At 34.4% G+C, this 25,646-nt stretch overlaps 2 protein-coding genes across 3 annotated transcripts in view; one reads left to right on the top strand and one right to left on the bottom strand.

Moving 5' to 3' along the window:
- Positions 1-25,646, bottom strand: part of kermit (PDZ domain-containing protein GIPC-like protein kermit) — a 123,832-nt gene that overhangs the window by 51,538 nt on the left and 46,648 nt on the right. The gene's annotated exons all lie outside the window — the stretch shown is intronic.
- On the top strand, positions 5,868-22,914 carry LOC137246869 (protein hook-like). 2 transcript variants are annotated; one of them, XM_067777889.1, is made up of 4 exons: positions 5,868-5,973; positions 7,638-7,922; positions 21,096-21,166; positions 22,881-22,914. In XM_067777889.1, exons 1-3 carry the CDS (start codon positions 5,905-5,907, stop codon positions 21,141-21,143), a joined length of 402 nt encoding a protein of 133 aa, XP_067633990.1. In that variant the 5' UTR covers positions 5,868-5,904; the 3' UTR covers positions 21,144-21,166; positions 22,881-22,914. The 2 variants fall into 2 exon arrangements, with proteins under 2 accessions (XP_067633990.1, XP_067633989.1); XM_067777888.1 differs by lacking the exons at positions 21,096-21,166; positions 22,881-22,914 and having other exon boundaries at positions 7,638-8,086.

Genomic DNA, 25,646 nt, shown 5'->3' with positions numbered 1-25,646 from the left:
TGTCACTTATTCACATGAGTTACTGTATATTAAATAAGCAAATGTATGCATATGAAGTAAAATTTTGGAAAAAATAAAAAAAAAGAACATATGGCTGAAAAAAATGACGTAGTTGTAATAAATGGCTGCATATGAAACGGAAAATCTCTTAAAATAATTTTGTCCAGCTAGCTTGTTCTACACGAAACACTGTGCATCGATATGATAAAAATTCACCACTATTATATCGCAAGGTGAATTGAGTGTGTTACAGAAACACTTTTCATATCGAAAGCGATACGAGCGCAAAGATGATTCATACGAAACATTTGTTTACACTCTCATTTTTTCTGCTCTCACGAGGGATTTATCTGAAATTTGTGTTGGCAACAATCACAAATAAATCCCTCGCGTCAGCTGAAGCGGGTGCCAGAACAAAAAATGTGCCAGCTAAAACGAAAAAAGGGGCCAAAAATTTCAGTAAAGTTTAGTCTGCTCTAAAACTGCAGAGATGCGATCGAAAATTATGGGAGAAAAGATAAAAATACTTGTTTTAGTGTAAGTATATTTAATTCGAAGGCGGAGAGTAATGCGGCAGTAACTCACGAACGTACGTACCAAAAACGTGTCAGCTGACACGACCTATCTTTTGAGTGTACAATGTAAACGAAAACTCACCGACGTGCAACGCCCGTACGTACGTAGCCCGGAACGTAGAAATCAAAACAATTTTGATTTTTTCCGTAAGAACGTGTCAGCTGATCGCTCTCTCACTAGACAGAGTTGCCTAGTAAACGTTTGTGCGCTAATTTTTGACAGTTTGCAGTTTTATGCAAAAACACCTAATTAAAGTTTCAAAAATTGTGAAAATAATTCGAAATAATAATGTAAAAGTGCAGATTACAAATATGTAATCTATTACTTCCAGCCTTTTACAACATCAAAAATTAAATTGGAAAAAGTTGATGTTTCCATAAGCATGCATGCAAAATGGGCAATGGCAACAATGGTTATCTGTAAACAAGACACACACAAATATGTTATGTACATGTACACAAACGCATACATTGATTCGTACGGGCTTGAGGGTTCGGTCAAACTTGTTTCGTACGACAAACGTCCGTACGTACGGCACACGTCGGTGGGTAATTGCCGCTTAAATATTATTTCCCATTTAATAGTTATCACTAAAAACAGGTTTTGTAAATCTTTGTGATACAACCCTGTTTAAGTATAGACTAAATTCTAAAAATTTGGCTACAACGGCTTCTTCGAGCTTCACTTTTCACGAATTACTAAAGAGGAAGCACGAAGAAGTATAAATGAAATTAATTGTTTTAAAATTGGATTTTTGTAATTAATATAAATATTTGACAGATATTAAAACCGACGCTTTAGTATAATCAACGTGTATCGTGTTCTTAATATGTTCGTGCTAATAATCAGTTGCATTCGCAGCCGCAACATTATTTTAATATTTCTTCCACGAATCGATGTGAAGAAAATCGCCATTTTACGTTTGTACAGGAAACGCTATAATTTAAGAAGTTACGCCACGTCGCCGAAAATGCCAAAATGGAATAATCACCCTTATTGTCATTGTCGTCGTCGACATCGTCGTCGTATTTCAGTCGACGTCACATCGTATCGACGTCATCGTCACTTCGACACCAAATCGGTATTGGCTAAGCTTGTTGAGACGACGACGACAATTTATCGATAAAACGAAAGGAAAATATACCATCTCTGTCATTTCTGGATCAGCTGTTCGATTTTTTTTACTATTTCTGTATCTTTTTTTGCGATTTGATTTTGTTTACTAAGGTTGATGCAGAATTAATTGAGTTGATAGCGAAGAAGGAAAAAAATCCGTGGTACAAAAGCAAAAAAAAAATTCGAAGTCCATACGATACAAAACTAATAAACAGACTCATTCTAGGGTACACATATAGTAGAACGTATTTACAGAAATTCAGGTGTAACGTCTCAGGTCACTGTACTGACTGCCAGACTGCCGAGACCCCCCACCATTTAATCTTTGAATGCAACAGATATAGTGCCTTCAGAAACAGTATTATTTTTAGTAAATTTAATAACGTAAAAGACCTTTTCTTATCGAATGATTTCAAAAACTATGAAGAATTGGTAACCTTTCTGCATAATGCAAATCTAGCAAAAATGCTCTAGTATGTAAGTGTAAGATAGTTGATATCAAGCTGCATTCGCAGTTTGAGCCAAAAATTAAAAAAAAAAAAAAACAAAAAAAAACAAAAAAAATGTAATAAGAATTAAAAGTACAATATATACATATCTATAGAGATATGCATATAAAGTTAAAAACGGAAAAAATATACCTGATAAATATGTAACGTACATCCACTGCTACTTAGAAATAGCTATTAAAAAAAAATATAGTTACTTGTTAAATAAAATATAGACACATAGTCATAAATACCTGACCTAAGAGGAAGTCAATTACAGCAAGTAAATCAACACTCAGCAAATCTTAGGGCACTTCATAAGTAAATTTGTAAACAACTTACTGAAGTAGTAAGATTTCCAAACCTGTAATAAACATGTGAACCTACCACCGCAACTAAAAATAATCGATACAAATGAAAATACACGGAGCTTAATAATCATCACTGTGGAGGCTAGTAAACACACGACAGTGTACCCAACTGTCACTAGTTGTCCACGAATTGGAGAGCTGAAATTTAGAATTAAAAGTATGATAACCTGGCGTGTGGAGTAACTTATATACTCCGCCATAATCAGCTGGGCCCGAATTACGTTTTCCGCGATCGAAACGGCAATCGTACGAATAAAGATTACGTGACTGATCGTACGTATGGCAATATTGGTATTATGAGGTACGTTCAGTAACGTATCGTAATTTATGACAGACAGTAATAGATTGAATGGTGATTTGTAATAGATATTTCGACATTTAAATGTCAATTTATATTTGTAAATAATACAAATTATTTATTTACAAAAAAATTACATGTGGAATAAATGCATAAAAAATATTTTAAAGGAATATACAAGGAAAAAACAAGTGCTGATTCCAAGAAATTAACGCAGGTAATTCTAGTGATGAGTGCACAGTGATTTAACAATAAATATAAATGCGAGGTGGTAGAGAGATCCTCCTATTTGCCGGATTATTGTTGTCGAGGCCTATACGCGTCTTTTGACATCTGTCTCAATATTTTTGGTAGCGTATTAGCAGTCGACCCCTCAACTAGACTTTTACCGTAGTTTGTTCAAACAATTTTACCTGCGGGAAGATTACCATCTACGCGGCTTACGCTGGAATACATTCCCCTTATGCATAGAATAGAAATTTATGTGCTCTTTGTTATATGTAAATATTAAATGTAACAATTTAAAACAGGGGTGGACTGCTAATACTCGTCCAAGAATATCGGAAGAGGCGTCAAACGAAAATACTTGTTTTAGTGTAAGTATATTTAATTCGAAGGCGGAGAGTAATGCGGCAGTAACTCACGAACGTACGTACCAAAAACGTGTCAGCTGACACGACCTATCTTTTGAGTGTACAATGTAAACGAAAACTCACCGACGTGCAACGCCCGTACGTACGTAGCCCGGAACGTAGAAATCAAAACAATTTTGATTTTTTCCGTAAGAACGTGTCAGCTGATCGCTCTCTCACTAGACAGAGTTGCCTAGTAAACGTTTGTGCGCTAATTTTTGACAGTTTGCAGTTTTATGCAAAAACACCTAATTAAAGTTTCAAAAATTGTGAAAATAATTCGAAATAATAATGTAAAAGTGCAGATTACAAATATGTAATCTATTACTTCCAGCCTTTTACAACATCAAAAATTAAATTGGAAAAAGTTGATGTTTCCATAAGCATGCATGCAAAATGGGCAATGGCAACAATGGTTATCTGTAAACAAGACACACACAAATATGTTATGTACATGTACACAAACGCATACATTGATTCGTACGGGCTTGAGGGTTCGGTCAAACTTGTTTCGTACGACAAACGTCCGTACGTACGGCACACGTCGGTGGGTAATTGCCGCTTAAATATTATTTCCCATTTAATAGTTATCACTAAAAACAGGTTTTGTAAATCTTTGTGATACAACCCTGTTTAAGTATAGACTAAATTCTAAAAATTTGGCTACAACGGCTTCTTCGAGCTTCACTTTTCACGAATTACTAAAGAGGAAGCACGAAGAAGTATAAATGAAATTAATTGTTTTAAAATTGGATTTTTGTAATTAATATAAATATTTGACAGATATTAAAACCGACGCTTTAGTATAATCAACGTGTATCGTGTTCTTAATATGTTCGTGCTAATAATCAGTTGCATTCGCAGCCGCAACATTATTTTAATATTTCTTCCACGAATCGATGTGAAGAAAATCGCCATTTTACGTTTGTACAGGAAACGCTATAATTTAAGAAGTTACGCCACGTCGCCGAAAATGCCAAAATGGAATAATCACCCTTATTGTCATTGTCGTCGTCGACATCGTCGTCGTATTTCAGTCGACGTCACATCGTATCGACGTCATCGTCACTTCGACACCAAATCGGTATTGGCTAAGCTTGTTGAGACGACGACGACAATTTATCGATAAAACGAAAGGAAAATATACCATCTCTGTCATTTCTGGATCAGCTGTTCGATTTTTTTTACTATTTCTGTATCTTTTTTTGCGATTTGATTTTGTTTACTAAGGTTGATGCAGAATTAATTGAGTTGATAGCGAAGAAGGAAAAAAATCCGTGGTACAAAAGCAAAAAAAAAATTCGAAGTCCATACGATACAAAACTAATAAACAGACTCATTCTAGGGTACACATATAGTAGAACGTATTTACAGAAATTCAGGTGTAACGTCTCAGGTCACTGTACTGACTGCCAGACTGCCTAGACCCCCCACCATTTAATCTTTGAATGCAACAGATATAGTGCCTTCAGAAACAGTATTATTTTTAGTAAATTTAATAACGTAAAAGACCTTTTCTTATCGAATGATTTCAAAAACTATGAAGAATTGGTAACCTTTCTGCATAATGCAAATCTAGCAAAAATGCTCTAGTATGTAAGTGTAAGATAGTTGATATCAAGCTGCATTCGCAGTTTGAGCCAAAAATTAAAAAAAAAAAAAACAAAAAAAAACAAAAAAAATGTAATAAGAATTAAAAGTACAATATATACATATCTATAGAGATATGCATATAAAGTTAAAAACGGAAAAAATATACCTGATAAATATGTAACGTACATCCACTGCTACTTAGAAATAGCTATTAAAAAAAAATATAGTTACTTGTTAAATAAAATATAGACACATAGTCATAAATACCTGACCTAAGAGGAAGTCAATTACAGCAAGTAAATCAACACTCAGCAAATCTTAGGGCACTTCATAAGTAAATTTGTAAACAACTTACTGAAGTAGTAAGATTTCCAAACCTGTAATAAACATGTGAACCTACCACCGCAACTAAAAATAATCGATACAAATGAAAATACACGGAGCTTAATAATCATCACTGTGGAGGCTAGTAAACACACGACAGTGTACCCAACTGTCACTAGTTGTCCACGAATTGGAGAGCTGAAATTTAGAATTAAAAGTATGATAACCTGGCGTGTGGAGTAACTTATATACTCCGCCATAATCAGCTGGGCCCGAATTACGTTTTCCGCGATCGAAACGGCAATCGTACGAATAAAGATTACGTGACTGATCGTACGTATGGCAATATTGGTATTATGAGGTACGTTCAGTAACGTATCGTAATTTATGACAGACAGTAATAGATTGAATGGTGATTTGTAATAGATATTTCGACATTTAAATGTCAATTTATATTTGTAAATAATACAAATTATTTATTTACAAAAAAATTACATGTGGAATAAATGCATAAAAAATATTTTAAAGGAATATACAAGGAAAAAACAAGTGCTGATTCCAAGAAATTAACGCAGGTAATTCTAGTGATGAGTGCACAGTGATTTAACAATAAATATAAATGCGAGGTGGTAGAGAGATCCTCCTATTTGCCGGATTATTGTTGTCGAGGCCTATACGCGTCTTTTGACATCTGTCTCAATATTTTTGGTAGCGTATTAGCAGTCGACCCCTCAACTAGACTTTTACCGTAGTTTGTTCAAACAATTTTACCTGCGGGAAGATTACCATCTACGCGGCTTACGCTGGAATACATTCCCCTTATGCATAGAATAGAAATTTATGTGCTCTTTGTTATATGTAAATATTAAATGTAACAATTTAAAACAGGGGTGGACTGCTAATACTCGTCCAAGAATATCGGAAGAGGCGTCAAACGACATGTTCACATAAAAAAAATTGTGTAGAAAGGGGTTTTGCACGGCTTTAATATTGACCCCAAACAGGTGTTGCACGAGCCGGGGTAGTATTTTATAAGCGCGGCCGAAGCCCGCTCATGCATATAGGTGTGCTGCGCAAATGCTATGGGTAACTTTTTGGGGTTTCGGGAATATCTTTGGATAGACTCAAAATATGGTTTTTTCGCCTTCGGATCAATGATAGAGGGGTCAAGGCGCGTTCTCTGCCACCTCACGATATATTTGGAAGTATATTAGCAGTCGTCCCTCTTGTAATTATTCGTTATTCTAATAAAGATGACAACAATTTTTATAAGGTGTTCGAAGAAGCGGTACTTCTGGGTTCCTTTACGTTGTTGTTCAATTAAAACTATCTAAATCTGTAAAAAATTTTAATTATTATTTTTTTTAGTTATTAACGATTTCTCTACGCGATCAACTCAATGATTCGATGAAAAGGAGCCCGAAAATATCGAGTGCCGAAATTCAGTTTGTCAATGCAAATTTGGCTATCAAGCGAATACAGAAAGAAAACTTGTATACGTGTGGTATCAAGCAATAAAAGTGACGAACAGTAATCTAAAAAAAAATGTTTAATTGTAGAAACTTCTACTGCTTTGTCCAGATTGTGTCGAAATTGCTTGTTCTTGTGTTAACAGTACATCGCCCCTTTTAATAGTTGCGACCACTCATAAATTGTCATCAGTATACTCTAACGGCAGTCCTAGGAAACTTGCAGTTTCAACATGGGTGGAGCAGAGTTAAAGGGGTGTTAGAGGCGTTGGTTCCACATTGCAATTAAAGAGATGTTTGGTGTCATGTAGGGAAACATTGCAAGCAGGACATACGTTATTAATGTCGGGGTTGAAACTGGATAGTTTAACATGTTACAGTATTCAGATCGAAGTTGAGACAGGGAGTGTGCTTCCTCTTCTGTGAGTTCTGGGCATTTTTCCTAAAGAACTGGGTTCGCCGGACAATTCCTGGCATAGAGGTCCTGTTTGTGAGCTCGAGCGTTTATTACAGCTTGTACTATGTTGTGCAGTAAATTGTGTTGCCAAGCAAGATTATATACGACAAATAATGTGCTTGGGGGAATCACTTCAAGCTAACATAATTCGAGCACTACTCTTGAGTCAACTTGGCATGGAGACGGTCCATCTCTTAGTTCGTCAAGTACAGCTAATTTCGATTATAAAAAAGTGTTTTAAATCTGATTAAAAAGTATTTAGTGCAATTGAGTTTTACTTAAAAAAAGTTATTTTAAATTTGATATTTTACAGATTATATTACTCATAGAAGAAAAATCTAACATGCAACAAGAGCTCAGTAAACTGAAGCATGAAATTCGTCGGTTGGAAAATACACTTGCTGAAATTGGTGATGATGGTGTATCACTGGGTCCTGTTCAAGCTGGTTCTGTACGTTATTCTGAACTTCGTCGACAGCTGTATCGAACGAAAGAAGACCTTGTACAATCAGATGCTGCACGAAAGGACCTGAAGTTGAAGGTTCATCAGCAAGAAAATGAAATTCAAACAATACAACAGCCTAATGACGATCTGATAGTAAATATCGTCCATATTCATAATGCAACCAAAGATTTGCTATTTTCGTTCATGTATTAATTTTATCTTTTTGCATTAAACAAAAAAACTTCTCGAGTTAATACAGGTTAAAGATGAAGTTGACGTGCTTAGGAATCTAACGATAAATTCAAAGAGTGCGAAATCCAATTGAAAACATAGAAGAAAAGACTCGCAGAATATAACGATTTATTTCATAAATTCGTGGAATTTTCCGAATTTTGAGTAAAATTGTAAACTTTAAACTGGTTCAATTCTTATTATATACTGGCAAATAATTTTCTAAAAAAAAAATAACGAAAATAATTTAAGCGAAACGAAGCTCGCTGTGACAAGGTTTCCAAAGCACCACAACAAAAAAAAAGAGATTTTCTTAAATATTTCATTTCAAGATTTTACAAAAATGTTTTATTATGAGCTCTAGTGACGAAAATAATAAAGAGGAGCTTAGACTCAATAGAAAAAAAAATCAGAAATAACTCCGATTTTTTCTAGTCCAGCTACAAGAACCTCGAATTATTGCGCACTCGTTATTTTCATTTTGAATATCTAAAAAAACAATGCATATTACATATATGTTTTACTTACAAATTTTCCTTCTGTCGTCAGTAAATACAGCGTCGACACAAATGGGGTCGTGTGAGGGCGACGACGACAGCAAATTTGCTTGGCCAATACCAAACATGTGTCGATAGTCAATAGTTATCGAAAACGACAAAGGCAATACCGAATTTAACACGTCGTCGTGAGTCGTCGTCGTTCAGTGACGACGACGCCAATGACAATAAGGGTAAATGATTCATCTAGCGATAGCAAGGCTGATCGTACTGTCATTCAAGATGACACAATAAGCAATCTTCAGGAACAAGTCCACAAATTGCAACTGTCCTTGGAAGCCTCCGAAAGAGACAGACTAAACTTGATGAAAATGCTCGCTTCGTCAACGACCGCCAATAATATGCCTTACGAATCTTCATCTGAATCATCTGCTCATAACACGACAAAGACTTATACAAATGCCTCTACTGCCGCCTACTGTTCAGCCACCATATTGGCCACCGCCGCCTCATGTCCAGTATACACACTGTCACACACTGCTGCGAATTATCAAATCCGCACATCACCAGAAATCTCATCTGCTGCCGCTGGTTACCCAGCCCTTACATCACAGCACATTACAGCTACAGCCGCCAACACTACACAAATATCTGCCATTACTTCTAACAGCGTTTTGCATGCCCATTCATGGAACAACAATAACATCGTATCATCGGAACAGCGATCGCCTATTGTAGCGCCACACTACGCTCCGCAAAGAAACTACATCACAGGAAGCCAACCTACAAATTTGTCGACGTACAACTTTTCATACATTTATCTCACAGCTGGTGCATCGTTAAATGTACCACTTTCGTCACCTATACAAAATAGCCAGACACAAATGCTCATGCCAGCCTACAACCGGAAACTTCAAGATTTGCCACAGTTCTCTGGTTCGCCAGAAGAGTGGCCAATGTTTATTGTTGCTTTTCGAGAAACCACTAACATGTTTCCGTACACTAATGTTGAAAATCTACTTAGATTGCAGAAATCCCTTAAGGGAGACGCCAGGTCTAAAGTCGAATCGCTTTTAATTCATCCCTCAAGTGTGAATGCCTTAATTTCATCGTTGGAATTTCATTTCGGAAGACCGGAGGCAGGGCCGTAGGGAGAAAATCCGGGCCCGGGACTAACCAATTTATATAAAAAATATTTATATAAAAAATCCACTAATAAATGTGATTAACTTGAATTAATGACGTATCATTCATGAATCATTATTGATGGATTACATCAAAAAAATTGTTTGCCAAATCAACTAAATGATTTTTGGACTAAGAGCTGACAATAAAATTAACACAGAATATTTACTATTTTATTGTAACGTAAAAATAAAATTCTCTTTTAACAGCCACGCATTGTTTCAAATAATATTTTCTAGTTATTTGGTAACATTTTAATACATTTCTGATAAATTTAATGATGATTATCAATTTTAATTATTCAACATAGAAAGTTCGGATATCAAAGAGTGACTTTTCTTGCTTTTTTCGCTGCAAAATTTTTATAATAATATCAAAATTTAACTGTCTTGCCAAAACACCACAAAGCGTGGCAAGTCCTGAAACTCGCCCTTGAGATGAACACAATCTATGAAAGATTTTGATTCTTGAAAGGACGCTGAAGGAACGTTCTGCACTAGCTACAGTGACAGGTATAGCGCAAAAGATACGTAAAGCAACACAAATGTTGGTGAAAATCGTATACAGATTTTGAGCATATGTAGATGGCATTTATCAATTCCAATGGTGACAGAACTTTATCAAAATTTGCTTCGTAAATGTGTTTCAAGTGAATTATTTCGCATTCTAAGCTTTGAGAAATGTCCGAATTGTATTTTTCGACAAATTTTGCTGCGCTCGCCCGAACCGTAGTTTCATCCATGTCTTCAAATTGTCACAAAAGGGAAAACGTCTCGTTCAAATTTCTCATAGCTGCAAATCGTTCAGTAATGCCAGTGATTACCGAATCGACGATCACTAAAAATGTTTTGTTTTTAAAATCAGACTCTGGATCATCCGTCATCATCTCATTTCCATTATCTTCAAACCGTCTTTTGGGTTTTCTCTTTCGAATGTCCGAAAACTATGGCGAGATGTTCAATTTAATAGCAACTGTTTTGCATTCGTTTAAAATTGTTTCCCATTGGTTCCTGATCAACTTCAAATTAGCTAATAAGGCATCTAGATGTCGGACCTCAAAATCTATGGTGGCATCTCTAGCTTGGAGGACCACGTTTCTTTCATTAATGGTAGTCAGTATTTTGAACCAAATTGAGGACAGCCAGATACATTCTAACTTGTTGATGGACTTGAAAATGCCGGTATGCTTGCGCAGTCAAATTTGGCTGAAAGACTATGAAGAGAGCTCGGTACATTTTTTTGAGGATGTCCCATCGTTGTGGAGTGCTGCCGAAAATAGTAAAACATTTTTGTACAACTCCGAAGAAAGTAATTGCAGCCGTACAACATTCTGCAGCATCAAGACCACATAAATTGAGAGTGTGGGTTGCACAAGGCGAGTAATCAGCATTCGAGTTTTTGTCGAGAATGTGACGTAGTGCTCTGTTGTAAGCTCCTTTCACATTGCTGCCGTTATCGTACCCTTGTGCACGACATACTTCAATCAAGTATGGCAAATTAGATCAGCGATTTTCTGACCAGTTTTTTGTTACAATTCACGAAAGCCAAAAACCGTACTTGAATTGTAAAATTTGTTGCTTTCGAATTGAAATGAAGTTAGCGCAAAATGAACGTAGTCAACGTGACTAGCAACGATAATAGCAAAATACTTGGCTTTCTTGCCTTGATCTAATATAGTTTCCCTCACGTGCTTTGAACAAATTTCTATAAACTCGTTCTGAATCCTGGGGAAAGATAGTGAACTGCTGTGCTGCTGTTGTGAAATCCTAACTTTCTCCAAATGATCTCTAAGTATCGGATCATATTGGCTTATGAGATCTTAGATGCCCAAAAATGTCCATCGTTTCGTTCACCAAGATATATATTTTCGCCTTTGAAAGCTAGGCCTCTTTCACCCAAAAATAAAATAGTGTCCAAAATTCTATATAAAACTAGCAGGACCGGCAGACATTCTGCCCTAAATTTTTGGTCTATCTGCATACATTTTAATAAGCTTTTTCCGTCTAACTCTGCCCTCGCCCCTCTACACTTTTTCCTAATCTTTGTATTCACTCCTCCCTCCGTATTTTTCGCTTCATCTATCACCATCTTCGTCTCATTCTATCTCTTTCTCAGTCTTTTCCTTCTCTCTTTTCTGTTCTCTCAAGTTTTCTCATTCTTGGTGGTATGTATTTTGTTCCAGTCCCAGTCCCACTCCGAGTCTCAGTCCCAGTCCTAGTCCTAATCACAGTCCCAGTCCGTCTCTGGTCTACTTCCCGGAAAAAAGCATCGTAAATACTAATATAGGCAAATTTATATACCAAATTTCAGGCAAATCGAATAGGACGTATGTAAATAGGTATGTGGGTATTATTAATTCATGTCTTTATTTCGGCTTCGCATGCATATTTATCAGTTTTGCCAGGTTGATGCGACTAAATCGAATATCACAATGAAAATTACTTTAAAGCTCTCAGCAACAGCTTTCATTTGATATCCATAATACACACACATTCTAGGGGTATCCGGGTCCATGTTTTGGCCTATATCTCGAGACCCTAGTCACCCAGCGGTGTAAAACTTACTCTGTACTAAAGCACACATCAACAGCTTCAATTTGATACCCATAATGTAAAAACACATTCTCGGTGTATCCGGGTCCACGTTTTGGCCTATAACTCGAGACCCTAGCCACCCAGGGGTATGAAAAATACCCAGTATCAAAGTACTCATAAACAGCTTCCATTTGAAACCCATACTCTACAAACATATCCCAGGATTACCCAGGTCCACGTTTTGATCTCAAGATCCTAGCCAGAACGGGATAAAAAGTGTCCCATGTCCGTTCCCTGGTTCTGAGCTACCTCTCCACCAATTTTCAGCCAAATCGGTTCATCCGTTCTTGAGTTATGCGTAGTGTAACTAACACCACTTTCTTTTATATACATATTTGAATTTTTTCTAAAAAAAAATCATAACTCAAGAATGGCTAAACCGATTTGGGATTTCAAAATCAACTAACCATCATCACTCCTTCCTGTATCTTTCCTAAAAATTTCGTGGCAATCTTTCTATCCGTTCTCGAGTTATGGAGTGACAATCAAAATGTACACTTCTTTTTATATATATAGATTTCTTTCCACTTTTGAGTTTCAGTGATGAGCTGGTCATTGATAAGTGTATCAAGATCGCCATTGAATATAACATTTAATGTGATCTTGAGTATTTTCGTGTGATGGCAGTTTATCGTATAGCTTCTTCCATACCTGGAATTTCGAATATCCGGAGAACAAATTTTAGGTCGATTTAAAGTATTGGTGCTTAATAGGCGACATGGTAGGCAATAAAACGCATTGCTACTAGCACTCCACACCACGTCACGCTCTACGTTCTCTCCATTTGGCAAGATTATGTTTAACAACGAGGTAGGAAATGCCTCGTCATGACAATCACGTGGAAAAATAACAGGACACTTTTGATGACTACTAATTATTTCGTTGAATTCTTCAGATCGCAAAAACCTATTATTCACCGTACCGACATCGAAGTCGTCGTGGACTTTGATACAGAGTTGGTGGGTGGTATTGTTGGAAGAATGTTGATTATGAACCTTCATCAGTGTCAGCACGAAAACTTTACGATTTCGGATTCATGTAAACATACATTTTTGTTTGATTTTTTTATTCTCTCCTCAGGCCCAGGCAAAAAATCATTATCAATATTCGTTGCTTTTGAAATTCGGCTTAAAATTTGCACATGGAACAACTAAAGACTCTCCTGAATTAAAAAAAATGTCTTAGGACCTCTAACTCGCGGGCCCCCTGAGAAACACATTTTTGTTTGATGTTTTATTGTCTCCTCAGGCCCAGGCAAAAAATCATTATCAATATTCGTTGCTTTTGAAATTCGGCTTAAAATTTGCACATGGAACAACTAAAGACTCTCCTGAATTAAAAAAAAATGTCTTAGCACCTCTAAATCTAAAGAGCGGAATGAGGGTTTCGTCCGAGAAGTCAAAGTTGTTTAAGACAGATGTTGAATTTCTGAGATTTTTCGTATCGCAAAATGGAATCCAAACTTGTCCCAATAAAGTGAGTGATAGTATTAATTACAAAACACCAGAAACATTACGTGGTTTACGATCTTTTCTCGGCCTTTCTGGGTATTACCGCAGGTTTGTCAGGGATTATGCTGCCAATGTAAAGCCCTTAACTAAAGATTTGCGTGGAGAAAATGGTCACGTTGATGCGAAAAAATCAAAACACGTAAAAATTAAACTTGATTCTGAAGCAATGTCTGCTTTTATTAAAATCAAAAAAATACTTGCATCGGAAGATGTGATTTTGCATTACCCAGATTTCAATCGGCCATTTGAGCTTACAACTGATGCTTCATCAAGTGCTTTAGGTGCTGTTATCTCAAAAAAATCGGCCGATAACTATGATTTCTCGCACACTTTCCTCAACGGAACAAAATTACGCTACAAATGAGCGCGAAATGCTTGCAGTTGTGTGGGCATTGAAAACTCTATCTTTATGGTATTAAGAATATTAAAATCATTACTGATCATCAGCCTTTAATATTCTCAATTTCGGAGAAAAATCCGAATACAAAAAAAAGAGATGGCGTGCTTTTATAGAAGAATTTTCTCCAACTTTTTATTATAAACCAGATAAAGAGAATAAAGTGGCTAATGCACTCTCTCGTCAATTCATCAACAATCTTAGCACTTCATTAGAAACACAGTGAAGAATCCTATACTGATGTAATTGAGACAGTCAAATGTCCTGTTAATCAATTTAAAAATCAGCCTGTTTTGTCAAAGGGACAGTCCTAATGACAGTCCTAAAACCACGAAACATATTTTCAAAAATTTTGGTCGCCATATGATATGTTTTTATACAACAGAAAATTTATTAAGATGTTTAAAAGATGTTATTAACTCAAATGTAACCAATGCGATACATTGTGATCTTCGAACCTTAGCAGAAATTCAAAATCATATAGTCTCTTCATTTCCAGGTGTAAAATTCCGAAATGTTAGTTATAGATTTGGTTAATAGAAATGATCAGCTTGAAATTGCTACTACGGAACATAATCGTGCTCATCGTTGTTTATTACAAAATTTTAAACAGATTTCAAGTGAGTATTTTTTCCTGATATCAAGAAGATATTAAAATCGATTATCGCGAATTGTAAAATATGCTTAGAGAATAAGTATCAGCGTTAGCCATCTAATTTAGAAATTGGAAAGACACCAATTCCAAATTGTCCAGGAGCAATTCTACACCTCGATATTTTTACTACAGACCAACAGTATTTTTTAACATGCATAGATAAGTTTTCTAAATTTGCCATTGTCAAACTATTGCATCACGATTTACATTGGATAGTAGAGCTGCTCTACTTGAGATATTATTAGTCTTTCAAAATACAAAAATTATTGTTTCTGACAATGAAAAAGCATTTCAATCTATTGTAGTCAGTTCTTTATTAGGAGATAATTATTCAATAAAACAAATTTTTATTCCTACGTTACACAGTGAAACCAAACGACAAGTTGAACGGTTTCATTAAACATTAATCGAGATTTGTAGGTGTATTAAAGCTCAACAAGAGTTGAGTGAGACTATAGATCTCGTATTGTTAGCAACGCATAAATACAATAATAGTATTCATTCTACAATAAACGCTAATCCAGATAACGTTTTTCAAAATTGTTCAAATGAAGAGTTGAATATTGTTAGAGAAAGATTGGGTTTTTTGCGTTTTTTTTTAGTATTGCGAATCACTTTTTAATTTTGGGTAGAATTTAAAAACAAAAAAATTTTTTTTTTGTTTTTTGTTTTTTTTTAATGGTAGTATTGCGAATTACTTTTTAATTCTGGGTAATATTTAAAATAAAAATATTTGATAATTCATATTATACATTTGGTTTTTTGTATATTGAATTTACATTTAACAATCCAAAAAAGGTTCAAATCAAAAATTTAGCTATTCCAGCTTGTTCGTTAGTACCAAAAGAGTAATTAAAACCAAAATTATTCGATCGGAAAATAGTCCATGAAATCTCCAAATTTACATATATGTAGGTATATGACCAAAAAAAAACTAAAAAAGAACAATTTTTATTATTTTAAGTAAATGTTGAGTTTTATATAATCTGGCCAAACTAGTTGCTTCTGTAACCATTCACTGTTTGTATCTTTAAACACTTGATTTTTGGGTCCCGGTTTTTTCCACCTTCTATGCAGATTGAGGCAGTCAGTATTTTGAGCAAAAGGCTTTTAAACTGTTCAAATTTTTACCATTAAGATGTATCAAAATTTTGGATTCAATAAAATTGTAATAAAATATATAGTCTTTAATATTGCCACATTCTTTAAATTTTTCAAATAAATCAGAATTTGTCGCTAAATCACAATCCATTTCGAAAACAGCGAGTCGTAGATAGTAAGTTAATAAGGTAGGCTTAAGTTAATGATTAATGATTGATTTGATTCTCTGAATTTGAACAACAATCTATTACTTGATTTGTTAAAAATATCGTTTATAGCAAAAAAAAAAATATATGTCGCATGATTAGGATCCTTTATTACAATTTAAGTTAGTTTGACGCGGAACTGCTTACTTTTGCTTCCACTTCCAAAAACTTAATGCCCAAAAACTTCAATAGTTTTCTCAACTTTTGTTTCATGGCCTACTCAACTCTTTGTAGCTTTTTCATAGCAAGTAAATCTAAGCGTCACTTTGATTTCATGGCCAACTATTAATTCTGTGTAACCTCTAAGATTCGACGAGTTTTCGCGAATTTTGCACACATTTCTAAAATAAAATTGAAAGCTTCTGGGTTAGACCTTGATACATATTTTTATTGAGAAATAGTAAAAATTATTTTAGTGAAGCCAAAATTGCTGGAAATTGGAAAAAATACCTAGATGTACACATATGCTCGTTAGGGTATGTCGATATGAAACCCGGTTACTAAAAGAGTTATAACTTTTTATACTCAGTTGAGCAGAGCTCACAGAGTATATTAAGTTTGATTGGATAACGGTTGGTTGTACATATATAAAGGAATCGAGATAGATATAGACTTCCATATATCAAAATAATCAGGATCGAAAAAAAATTTGATTGAGCCATGTCCGTCCGTCCGTCCGTCCGTCCGTCCGTCCGTCCGTCCGTTAACACGATAACTTGAGTAAATTTTGAGGTATCTTGATGAAATTTGGTATGTAGGTTCCTGAGCACTCATCTCAGATCGCTATTTAAAATGAACGATATCGGACTATAACCACGCCCACTTTTTCGATATCGAAAATTTCGAAAAACCGAAAAAGTGCGATAATTCATTACAAAAGACAGCTAAAGCGACGAAACTTGGTAGATGAGTTGAACTTATGACGCAGAATAGAAAATTAGTAAAATTTTGGACAATGGGCGTGGCACCGCCCACTTTTAAAAGAAGGTAATTTAAAACTTTTGGAAGCTGTAATTTGGCAGTCGTTGAAGATATCATGATGAAATTTGGCAGGAACGTTACTTTTATTACTATATTTACGCTTAATAAAAATTAGCAAAATCGGATAAGGACCACGCCCACTTTTAAAAAAAAATTTTTTTTAAAGTAAAATTTTAACAAAAAATTTAATATCTTTACAGTATATAAGTAAATTATGTCAACATTCAACTCCAGTAATGATATGGTGCAACAAAATACAAAAATAAAAGAAAATTTCAAAATGGGCGTGGCTCCGCCCTTTTTCATTTAATTTGTCTAGGATACTTTTAACGCCATAAGTCGAACAAAAATTAACCAATCCTTTTGAAATTTGGTAGGGGCATAGATTTTATGACGTTAACTGTTTTCTGTGAAAATGGGCGAAATCGGTTGATGCCACGCCCAGTTTTTATACACAGTCGTCCATCTGTCCTTCCGCATGGCCGTTAACACGATAACTTGAGCAAAAATCGACATATCTTTAATGAACTTAGTTCACGTGCTTACTTGAACTCACTTTATCTTGGTATGAAAAATGAACGAAATCCGACTATGACCACGCCCACTTTTTCGATATCGAAAATTACGAAAAATGAAAAAATGCCATAATTCTATACCAAATACGAAAAAAGGGATGAAACATGGTAAGGTAATTGGATTGTTTTATTGACGCGAAATATAACTTTAGAAAAAACTTTATAAAATGGTTGTGACACCTACCATATTAAGTAGAAGAAAATGAACAGTTCTGCAGGGCGAATTAAAAAACCCTTAAAATCTTGGTAGGTATTACATATATAAATAAATTAGCGGTATCCAACAGATGATGTTCTGGGTCACCCTGGTCCACATTTTGGTCGATATCTGGAAAACGCCTTCACACCACACCACTGAAAAATTCGACCCGCCCTCACATTGTTTTTTTTTTTTTTGTTTTGTGTTACTTTAGTTTCAATTCGTTGCTTGAAAATACATTTTTTGCTGAATTTGCAGCAGAATAAAATTATTATTATTGCAATCGTCAAAATAATGTTAACTTATATATAGCGAAGGACACACATACATGGGTATGTATGTATATTAGACTGGGTTGATTTAATAACCGATATCGCGCCATCGATTTTTCGATAAGTTTTGGGCTCAGGAAAAAAATTTCCACTACTTTTCGAGCCTGCGAAATTTCATTTTTTTTCCTTTTTTCGACTTTGATTTTTAAGGTTTTTTTCATAACCAACTAAAAAAATTTTCATTTGATTGTAAAATATTTATTATTTTTTTTTTTTCAAAAAACTGTTATCGCCAACGTTTTTAGCGGACATTTTTGCGACATATGAAAATTTTTTTAGTAGGTCATGAAAAAAACCTTAAAAATCGAAGTCGAAAAAAAGTAAAAAAAAATGAAATTTCGCAGGCTCCAAAATTATTTTTTGGGTATGCGTAGTGGAACTTTTTTTTCTGAGCCCAAATCCTATTGAAAAATCGATGGCGCGATATCGGTTAACTTTCCTCCATACAAATCGACCCAGTCTAATGTATATACCCTATATCAAAAAAAATTATTGAAACTGAGAAATACATTTAAACGGTGGAGTGGTGGTTTCTTTAATCATACAACTAGACCAGACGCTGGCGAAATTGTGAAAATACATGAACAATGACGATCGCAATCTATTAATAGTTTGGAACACAAAAAAGCTGCCAGATCCTTTTAAATAAGGAATGTAGTTGCCTGGAGATATGGTTTTGAATTTAGTACTTTTTAGATATTCTGCAGAATCCGATTACAATCGTAAAATTTTTTAATTAAACCTAATTCTCCCACATGCCAATCTTACCTAGATGAGAAAGGTGTTCTTGAACCCAATTTCGAAATAGAGAGTTTACAAGAAACGCAAATGGGTGCACCGTTAACTTTTTTTGAGATTTGGATGGGATTTAACTTCTTTTTCTAAAACATATTTAATAATCAAAACAAAATAAACAAAATAAATATTTAATAATCTTTATGCAAAATAAAAAAACAGAAAATCTAGCCATTCTGGAACATTTCAAAAAATACGTTTCATAGCAAACGCTATAATTTCATATAATTTTTACATTTTTTGAATTGAAAATTTTTGTTGTGTTTATACATTTGAATAGGAAAAAGTTGTCGAGTATTGGTATACTCCAAATATTATTCACACCAAAGTGCAGAAAATAAATTGTTAAAACATACTACTATAGTTTAACGGTTTAAACTCTTTTCGAACTGTGAAAAGAAATAAAATGAATACAAATTTTGAATATTTCATGCATATTTTTAAACAATTCTTGAACTTTTGAATTTTTACGAAACAATTTTTGAGATTAGTATGCATAGTTCCAGTTAAGCAATTCATTCAAGTTTTCAAGGAAGATAATAGTTAATTGATAAATGTGCTAAGAATTTCCCTGCCATTTTCGTGTTCGCAGGTGTATGTCGAGCAAAGTTAAAAAGTATGAACGTATTCCAATACAACTAAACTGCCGCATTCCAAAAGTAAAGCAAAACCTGTATACCCCATTAAGGAGGATAGTGCTACTTTAACTCTGACTTCGTAAGTGGGAAAACCAGCCTGCAAACTATTACTAAGCAGTTTGTTTGTTCCCTTCCAACATTTCGGACTAAGTCTTCTTTTTTCCCTGGTTACAACATTTACTTATTAGGAAGACGATCCCCATGCCGGTTTATATTCCTAAGACTTCACCACATATGGGATTCATGCCTGTCTTTGGATGTTTGTAAAAACTTCTTTTAATAATTTCAAGGTATTGTTTAGCCTGAATCGAGTAGTGGTGGAAGTTTGTTTGGTCCATCCCGCATTATTCTCACCATGACATTAAGAAGCTTCTTTTCTTCAAATCTCCAAGTTTCGATAAACATCTGCCCACAGGAATTCTTGCGATTTATTATCATCTAATCTTCTTGTGGACAACCGGAGTAACAGCATTTTGCTTCTTTAAGAGTTTTAGAAAGAGTAAAGACGACGTTTCTGTGCTACCTCACTTCGGCCATTTTTGCTAGGCTGCCGTTACTTCGCAAGGTGGACAAGTGAAGGGAAGGATCTGTTGAAATACAGCGCAGTTTACGCGTGCAATTGCCTAAGCCCCTCAGCTACATAGTAGTACTAAGCCCTCACACTAGTGACAAGCTCCCAGTCTCAGCAAAGGCTTAAGACCCAATGCTGGAAAAGAACCTATGATGTAGTGTCAGGTCCGGGATGCAGTAGATGGCTGTTTTTGAAACAGCGGTGGGGTTTAATACCTGCCTGGAAGAGCTTGTTAAACGTCAAAAAATAAACCAAAATATTACGCTAGTCTTAGTTAGTAACTTTTTGCGTGCTTCATAAAAGAAATACATATTTCAAATAAGAAAAAGGCAAGTACAATTGCTTATGAAATATTATTTTGGGAAATTAATTTTTTGAAGATGTGGTAGCGCTGTTTCAAAAAGAAATGTCAAAACACAGTTTATGTCAACTGGGGCCAATGGCGGCCAAGAAGAAGAAGTGGAACATTGTGGATAAAACAAGTGTGATATCTTATCTGTCAACTGCCTGACAGGATGTTCAATATGGATTCTTTTTAGCGTTTTGACAGTCAATGTGGCGGCGCATTGGGCCGGCTATCTTCAGCGGGTGATAGAAAGAGATACAGAATGAGACAGCGATAGTCAATTAAAAATCAGGTGATCGATTCTATTTGTAATATTGACGTCTATGCAGAAGTTATCACACTTGTCTTATCCACAATGAAGTGGACCTTTCTATATTTGCATCATGATACTTTTCAAATATTTTTGTCACACTTCCTTTTTTATTAAAAATGTATGTTAAAAACGACTTTTTATTCATATACATATGTATATATGAATCAAACTTAATAATTTGTTTTTCTTTTTTTTTCAGTTGAAAACATTATTTTGGGTGCATAATTTAACCATCAAAAGTTCATAGAAGGGTAAATTAATAACCAAAAGGTAAACTTCATACCCCGTTAAATTTTTAACGTTGGACGAAAAGATTAACATTAACATTAACATTCACACTGACGTTTGCTATACATTCGCTATGCTATAATAATTATAATGAAAAAAAAAATTATATAAAAAAAATAAAAATAAAAAAAAAACATTATTTTACTAAATACTAGTATCAACATTTGTTAACACAGTACGCACAGCTGTAGACACACTAATTACTGTTCAGCTCACTTTCTGCCGTAGGCTTTTGTAGGTAGCGTGTATATACACATAAGGGTGATTGACTACACCTTTTCCAACAGTATTTCAGAAAAACTCAATTGTTCAGAAAGGTGAGATGTTTTTCAGAAAAGCCAGAATGAAATTCAAATAAATAAATATAGTTTAAAAAACTAAAGGGCCAGTTAAACTTCCTTAACGCTAACGCCATAGTCGTAACCATACCCATATCCATAACCATCTCCATTGTGATCGATTAATGGTGCCATTACCTTAAACAGCTGATATTTTCATAAAAATGAGGAAAACGCAAAAAATTACAAACATATTCCACAAACAATAAGTCCTTTCGTCAAGACGTATCCAAAACAATAAATAAAATATACAAAAAGTTAATAAATTCACCAACTCAAATGTTTTTAAGTCATGGATATGGCGAAAAACCAAAAACCAATTGGTTGGCTATGATATGGTTATGGCTTTAGCGTTATGATATTGCACCATTAATCAATTACATTGATTTCCATAAGGTTGGTACGATCAGCTGTTTTATCTGGTTATGGATAAGTCACCATTAATTGGCCCGTAAACAATTAAGCATAACTCGGTTTGTAACAAGTTATTTAACCACTGCCTTCTTCGCCTAGCCAAGAGAGTTACAAACATACAAGTGAAGCTAAAATAAGCGTGTTAAAAAAGACCAACGAAATTCAAAAAATCCCAAGTGTATTTCAAAGAAATTCAAAAGAAATTCTCAGAAATACGTTTGGGTTTTCGCGAAACACATTTGTGTTTTGATGAATTTCATATGAAATATACCCGGTTAAATAAAGTTTTGAAATAAGTTATTATGAATATAAATAAAGGAATTTGAAGCCAGATGGTGTCTTATTATAATAAGGTTATACTACGGTACACCAATTCTTATTCAACCTTGTTATTATAACAGCTTATATAAGCTGTATATGTCCTAATACAGCAAGTAATTTCTTTTAATAAGGCCTAATGTAAGTAAACCTTATTTTTGATGGTCCATAAGCCTTATAATAAAGTTGTCATATTCTACCTTATGGCTTATAATAATTCCTTACGTAAGTTTTACTTTTTTTTGATTTATGATTAATAATATTTGTAAAATTGAGTAAGTAAGTAAGTAAAATTGATTTTATCAGAAGTGGGCGGTGCCACGGCCATTTAAAACATTTTTTTCAAATTTTTATCAAGAGTCTCAATATAAGTCCACACGTCAAATTTCAACATTCTAGGTGTATTATTTACTAAATAATTAGGTTTTTGTATTTTCCAAAATGTTATATATATCAAGAGAAAACAATACTCGCACAATTTCATAAAAAATAGACTTAAGAAGCTCTTTCACTGCTCTTGAGCTAAGTTACTCCAGTAATTTCGCATATACCTCCAGAAGAATGTCGACTAAGGACAGCTTACACTGCCAACCTAGTTCTATACTTTTTTTTTACAAATTTTTCAGTTTTTTCTTCCAGACGCCAAAGGCCTTAACGAACCACAGCGCATCAAGACGTTACGCCAGCAAATAGTCAACAATTTAGAGGACTATGTTATGTTTGGTTATCATCCAAATTTGCTCATTTTCAATACCAATCTATTCTGGGTCCAGATAAGCTCGTGTACGAAATTTTGTGAAGATATCTCAATATTTACTCAAGTTATTGTGTCAACGGACAGACGGACGGACGGACGATTTCTTTTTCGATACTGATGATTTTGATCGATTCCTTTATACCTGTACAACCAACCGTTATCCAATCAAAGTTATAATACCCTGTGTACAATACATATCACATGTTTTTTTATTAAATATAGATATATGTATGTATGTATATTTATATGCCAAATCAAAAAAAGATCCAAAAAACAAAAACTCCAATTACAATAAATATATTTTTTCATTAAAAATACATAAAAGATCGATACAAAAGCATTAAAAAGGCCAAAAATGAATCAAAAACTTCATAACTAATATTGAGCGATGTGCAATGATTTTTTGTTAGCATCATGATAGGTATTAGAAACAGCGTTTAAAATTGATAATTGCAGATGACGGCACATCAAATTCTAGGGCTAACCGCTTCCCTTGAACACCTTTGTCAAGCTTTTCCAAGATCTGAACTTTGGTTTTCAAGACAAAGTATTTTTCTTACGTTTATTTGGCATTTCAGCGAATTAATTTAACTTTTAAACAAACAATGCCAAAACACGTGCACGCGTATCGAATTTCACACAGAAACTAACAAACATTGTTTACTATATAGTTTGGCAGCTTAAATTGAGGTTATGTTGCGAATAGAGTGGAAGGCAGTGAAATAGGCAGTCGAATGACATATAATGAAGGAATGGTGTTCGGAGTTTTTTCAAAGTTAAAAAAAAAATGATAAAAGCTTTAATATAAATAAAAATATTGTCTTAATAACAACAAAAACGCCTTATATATTCTATATACATAAATTCGTAAGGATTATATCACTTTAAAATTTGAGCTAAATAATCTAAAGTTTTGTTTTTTTTTTTGAAAGTTAGTGGAGAACTGTGCGTGTGAATGTGCGAATTTTCACCGATCAGCTGTTAGTTGCGCTACTTGGTAAAATTTACAATGCTAACAAAAACTGTACAGAGCCGCGACGAAAATCCAACGAATACCGAGCTAACATGAATAAATTGGGGATTCCCCTTTTTATATCTATTTTGCAACAAAAAACAAAATAGGCTCAGAAATTAGAATTTTCGATTCTAATTTCAGATCGTGTAATGTATTGAAAAAGTTGATTGTAATTTCTGGACATTCTAATTACTGAAGGCTCCAATTTTTGAGCGACTACTGTATTAACTAATGTATTGTTATTTAAATTGTTAAACAAATTTAATGAAAAATTTAAATAATAGAACACCCTAGTACGTATCATATATATTGTCCACGTACATATGTATGTATCTGTTAAAAGGTTGTTAAAAGTCGTCTTTATTTTCGCCATTTTCATGGCAGTTATTTCTGGCTAAGTACATAGATAGATATTCACCTGTCACTGTGGGTGACTTGATGGCCTAATTTTTGTAAGCATAGCTACTTAACTCTTCATTTGTATTTTTTAACAATTTACGAAACATACGTCATATAATACATATGTACTAGGGCGGGTCGATTTAAAAATCGCTCATTGCTCTGTGAAAATCGTATTCTAGGGATCAAAATAAGAAACTTTGCCGAAGGAACCATACCTCTAAAACGAATTCTGATGTCCTACTTTTGGGTAGGGGCAAATTTTGAAAAATCCCACTTTGACCCATTTAGAGTGCTCCAATCGAGTCCAAATGTATGACCCACCCCCACTAACTTTGGAGGCCCGACCCATCGATGCCAGTGGCACACCCCCTGGAACCCCCTGAGGGTTCACCATACAATCATTTCAAAAAATCGCCGGTTTTACACTTTACATGAAAAAATCAGCTAAACGGCTATGTGCAAACAACAGGTGTGCAAAGTTGCAGTCAAACTTATCGCCATTCAAAGTGGAGATAAGGCCAATTGACCTTACGGCCGTTGACCTTATGTCACCACACCATCACATTAATGCATTGTCATCGGTCCTTGATATGTATGCAAAGATTCAAATTAATCAGACTTCTAGAAACCGGTGAAAATTAAGCTCAAAAATTCCGTTACATACAGGCCAAGCTAATAAAAGCGCGCTAAAAATGAATTTAACTTAGTAATAGAAAAGAAATTAAAAAAAATTATTAGAAATTAGCGTTTTTACAACCCTTTTAAAACCAAGGCATCACTGTGATGCATTTGCATGTCGTAAACATAGTTGTGTGGGTTTTTTATTCAACCGTTTTAAAAAATGAAGGTATCACTGTGACACAATTGCAGATCGTAAAATTGCCTGTGTTGTTTTTTTTAAGCCGCCACAAGACACAGAAGGTAGAATTGAAATTACCATTTCATTCTTTTTACCTCGTCTCGTAGACCATATATAACGCAACAGTTTTTGTGAATGCATTAAGTCGTTGTGAAGAACTCAAAGTGTGAAGTGCTAATTTCAGATAAAAAAATATTTCAAAAAAAATAATAAGTGAAGTGACTATTCCAAATCAAAAAGTTTACAATGAATCCACCATCCTCTACACCGCAAGATGAAGCAACTACATCAACAACTATCGAAAACCCAATGAGTCATATACACAGCATGATGTGACTGTTTTTGGTGTGTCTACTGAT

The sequence above is a fragment of the Eurosta solidaginis genome, chromosome 3 (assembly GCF_040869045.1).
Source record: "Eurosta solidaginis isolate ZX-2024a chromosome 3, ASM4086904v1, whole genome shotgun sequence".
In the NCBI taxonomy this organism is placed as follows: Eukaryota; Metazoa; Arthropoda; class Insecta; order Diptera; family Tephritidae; genus Eurosta; species Eurosta solidaginis.
Note: the sequence above shows the minus strand (reverse complement) of the source record. Positions and strands in the feature narration are given on the sequence as shown.

What these genes read in the sequence shown, in the direction of transcription:
- LOC137246869 (XM_067777888.1), top strand. Translation starts at nt 5,905, where the DNA reads ATGCATAAAAAATATTTTAAAGGAATATACAAGGAAAAAACAAGTGCT. An exon ending in ATTCCAAGAAATTAACGCAG is followed by an intron (nt 5,974 to 7,637) that starts GTAATTCTAGTG and finishes GATATTTTACAG; the next exon opens with ATTATATTACTCATAGAAGA.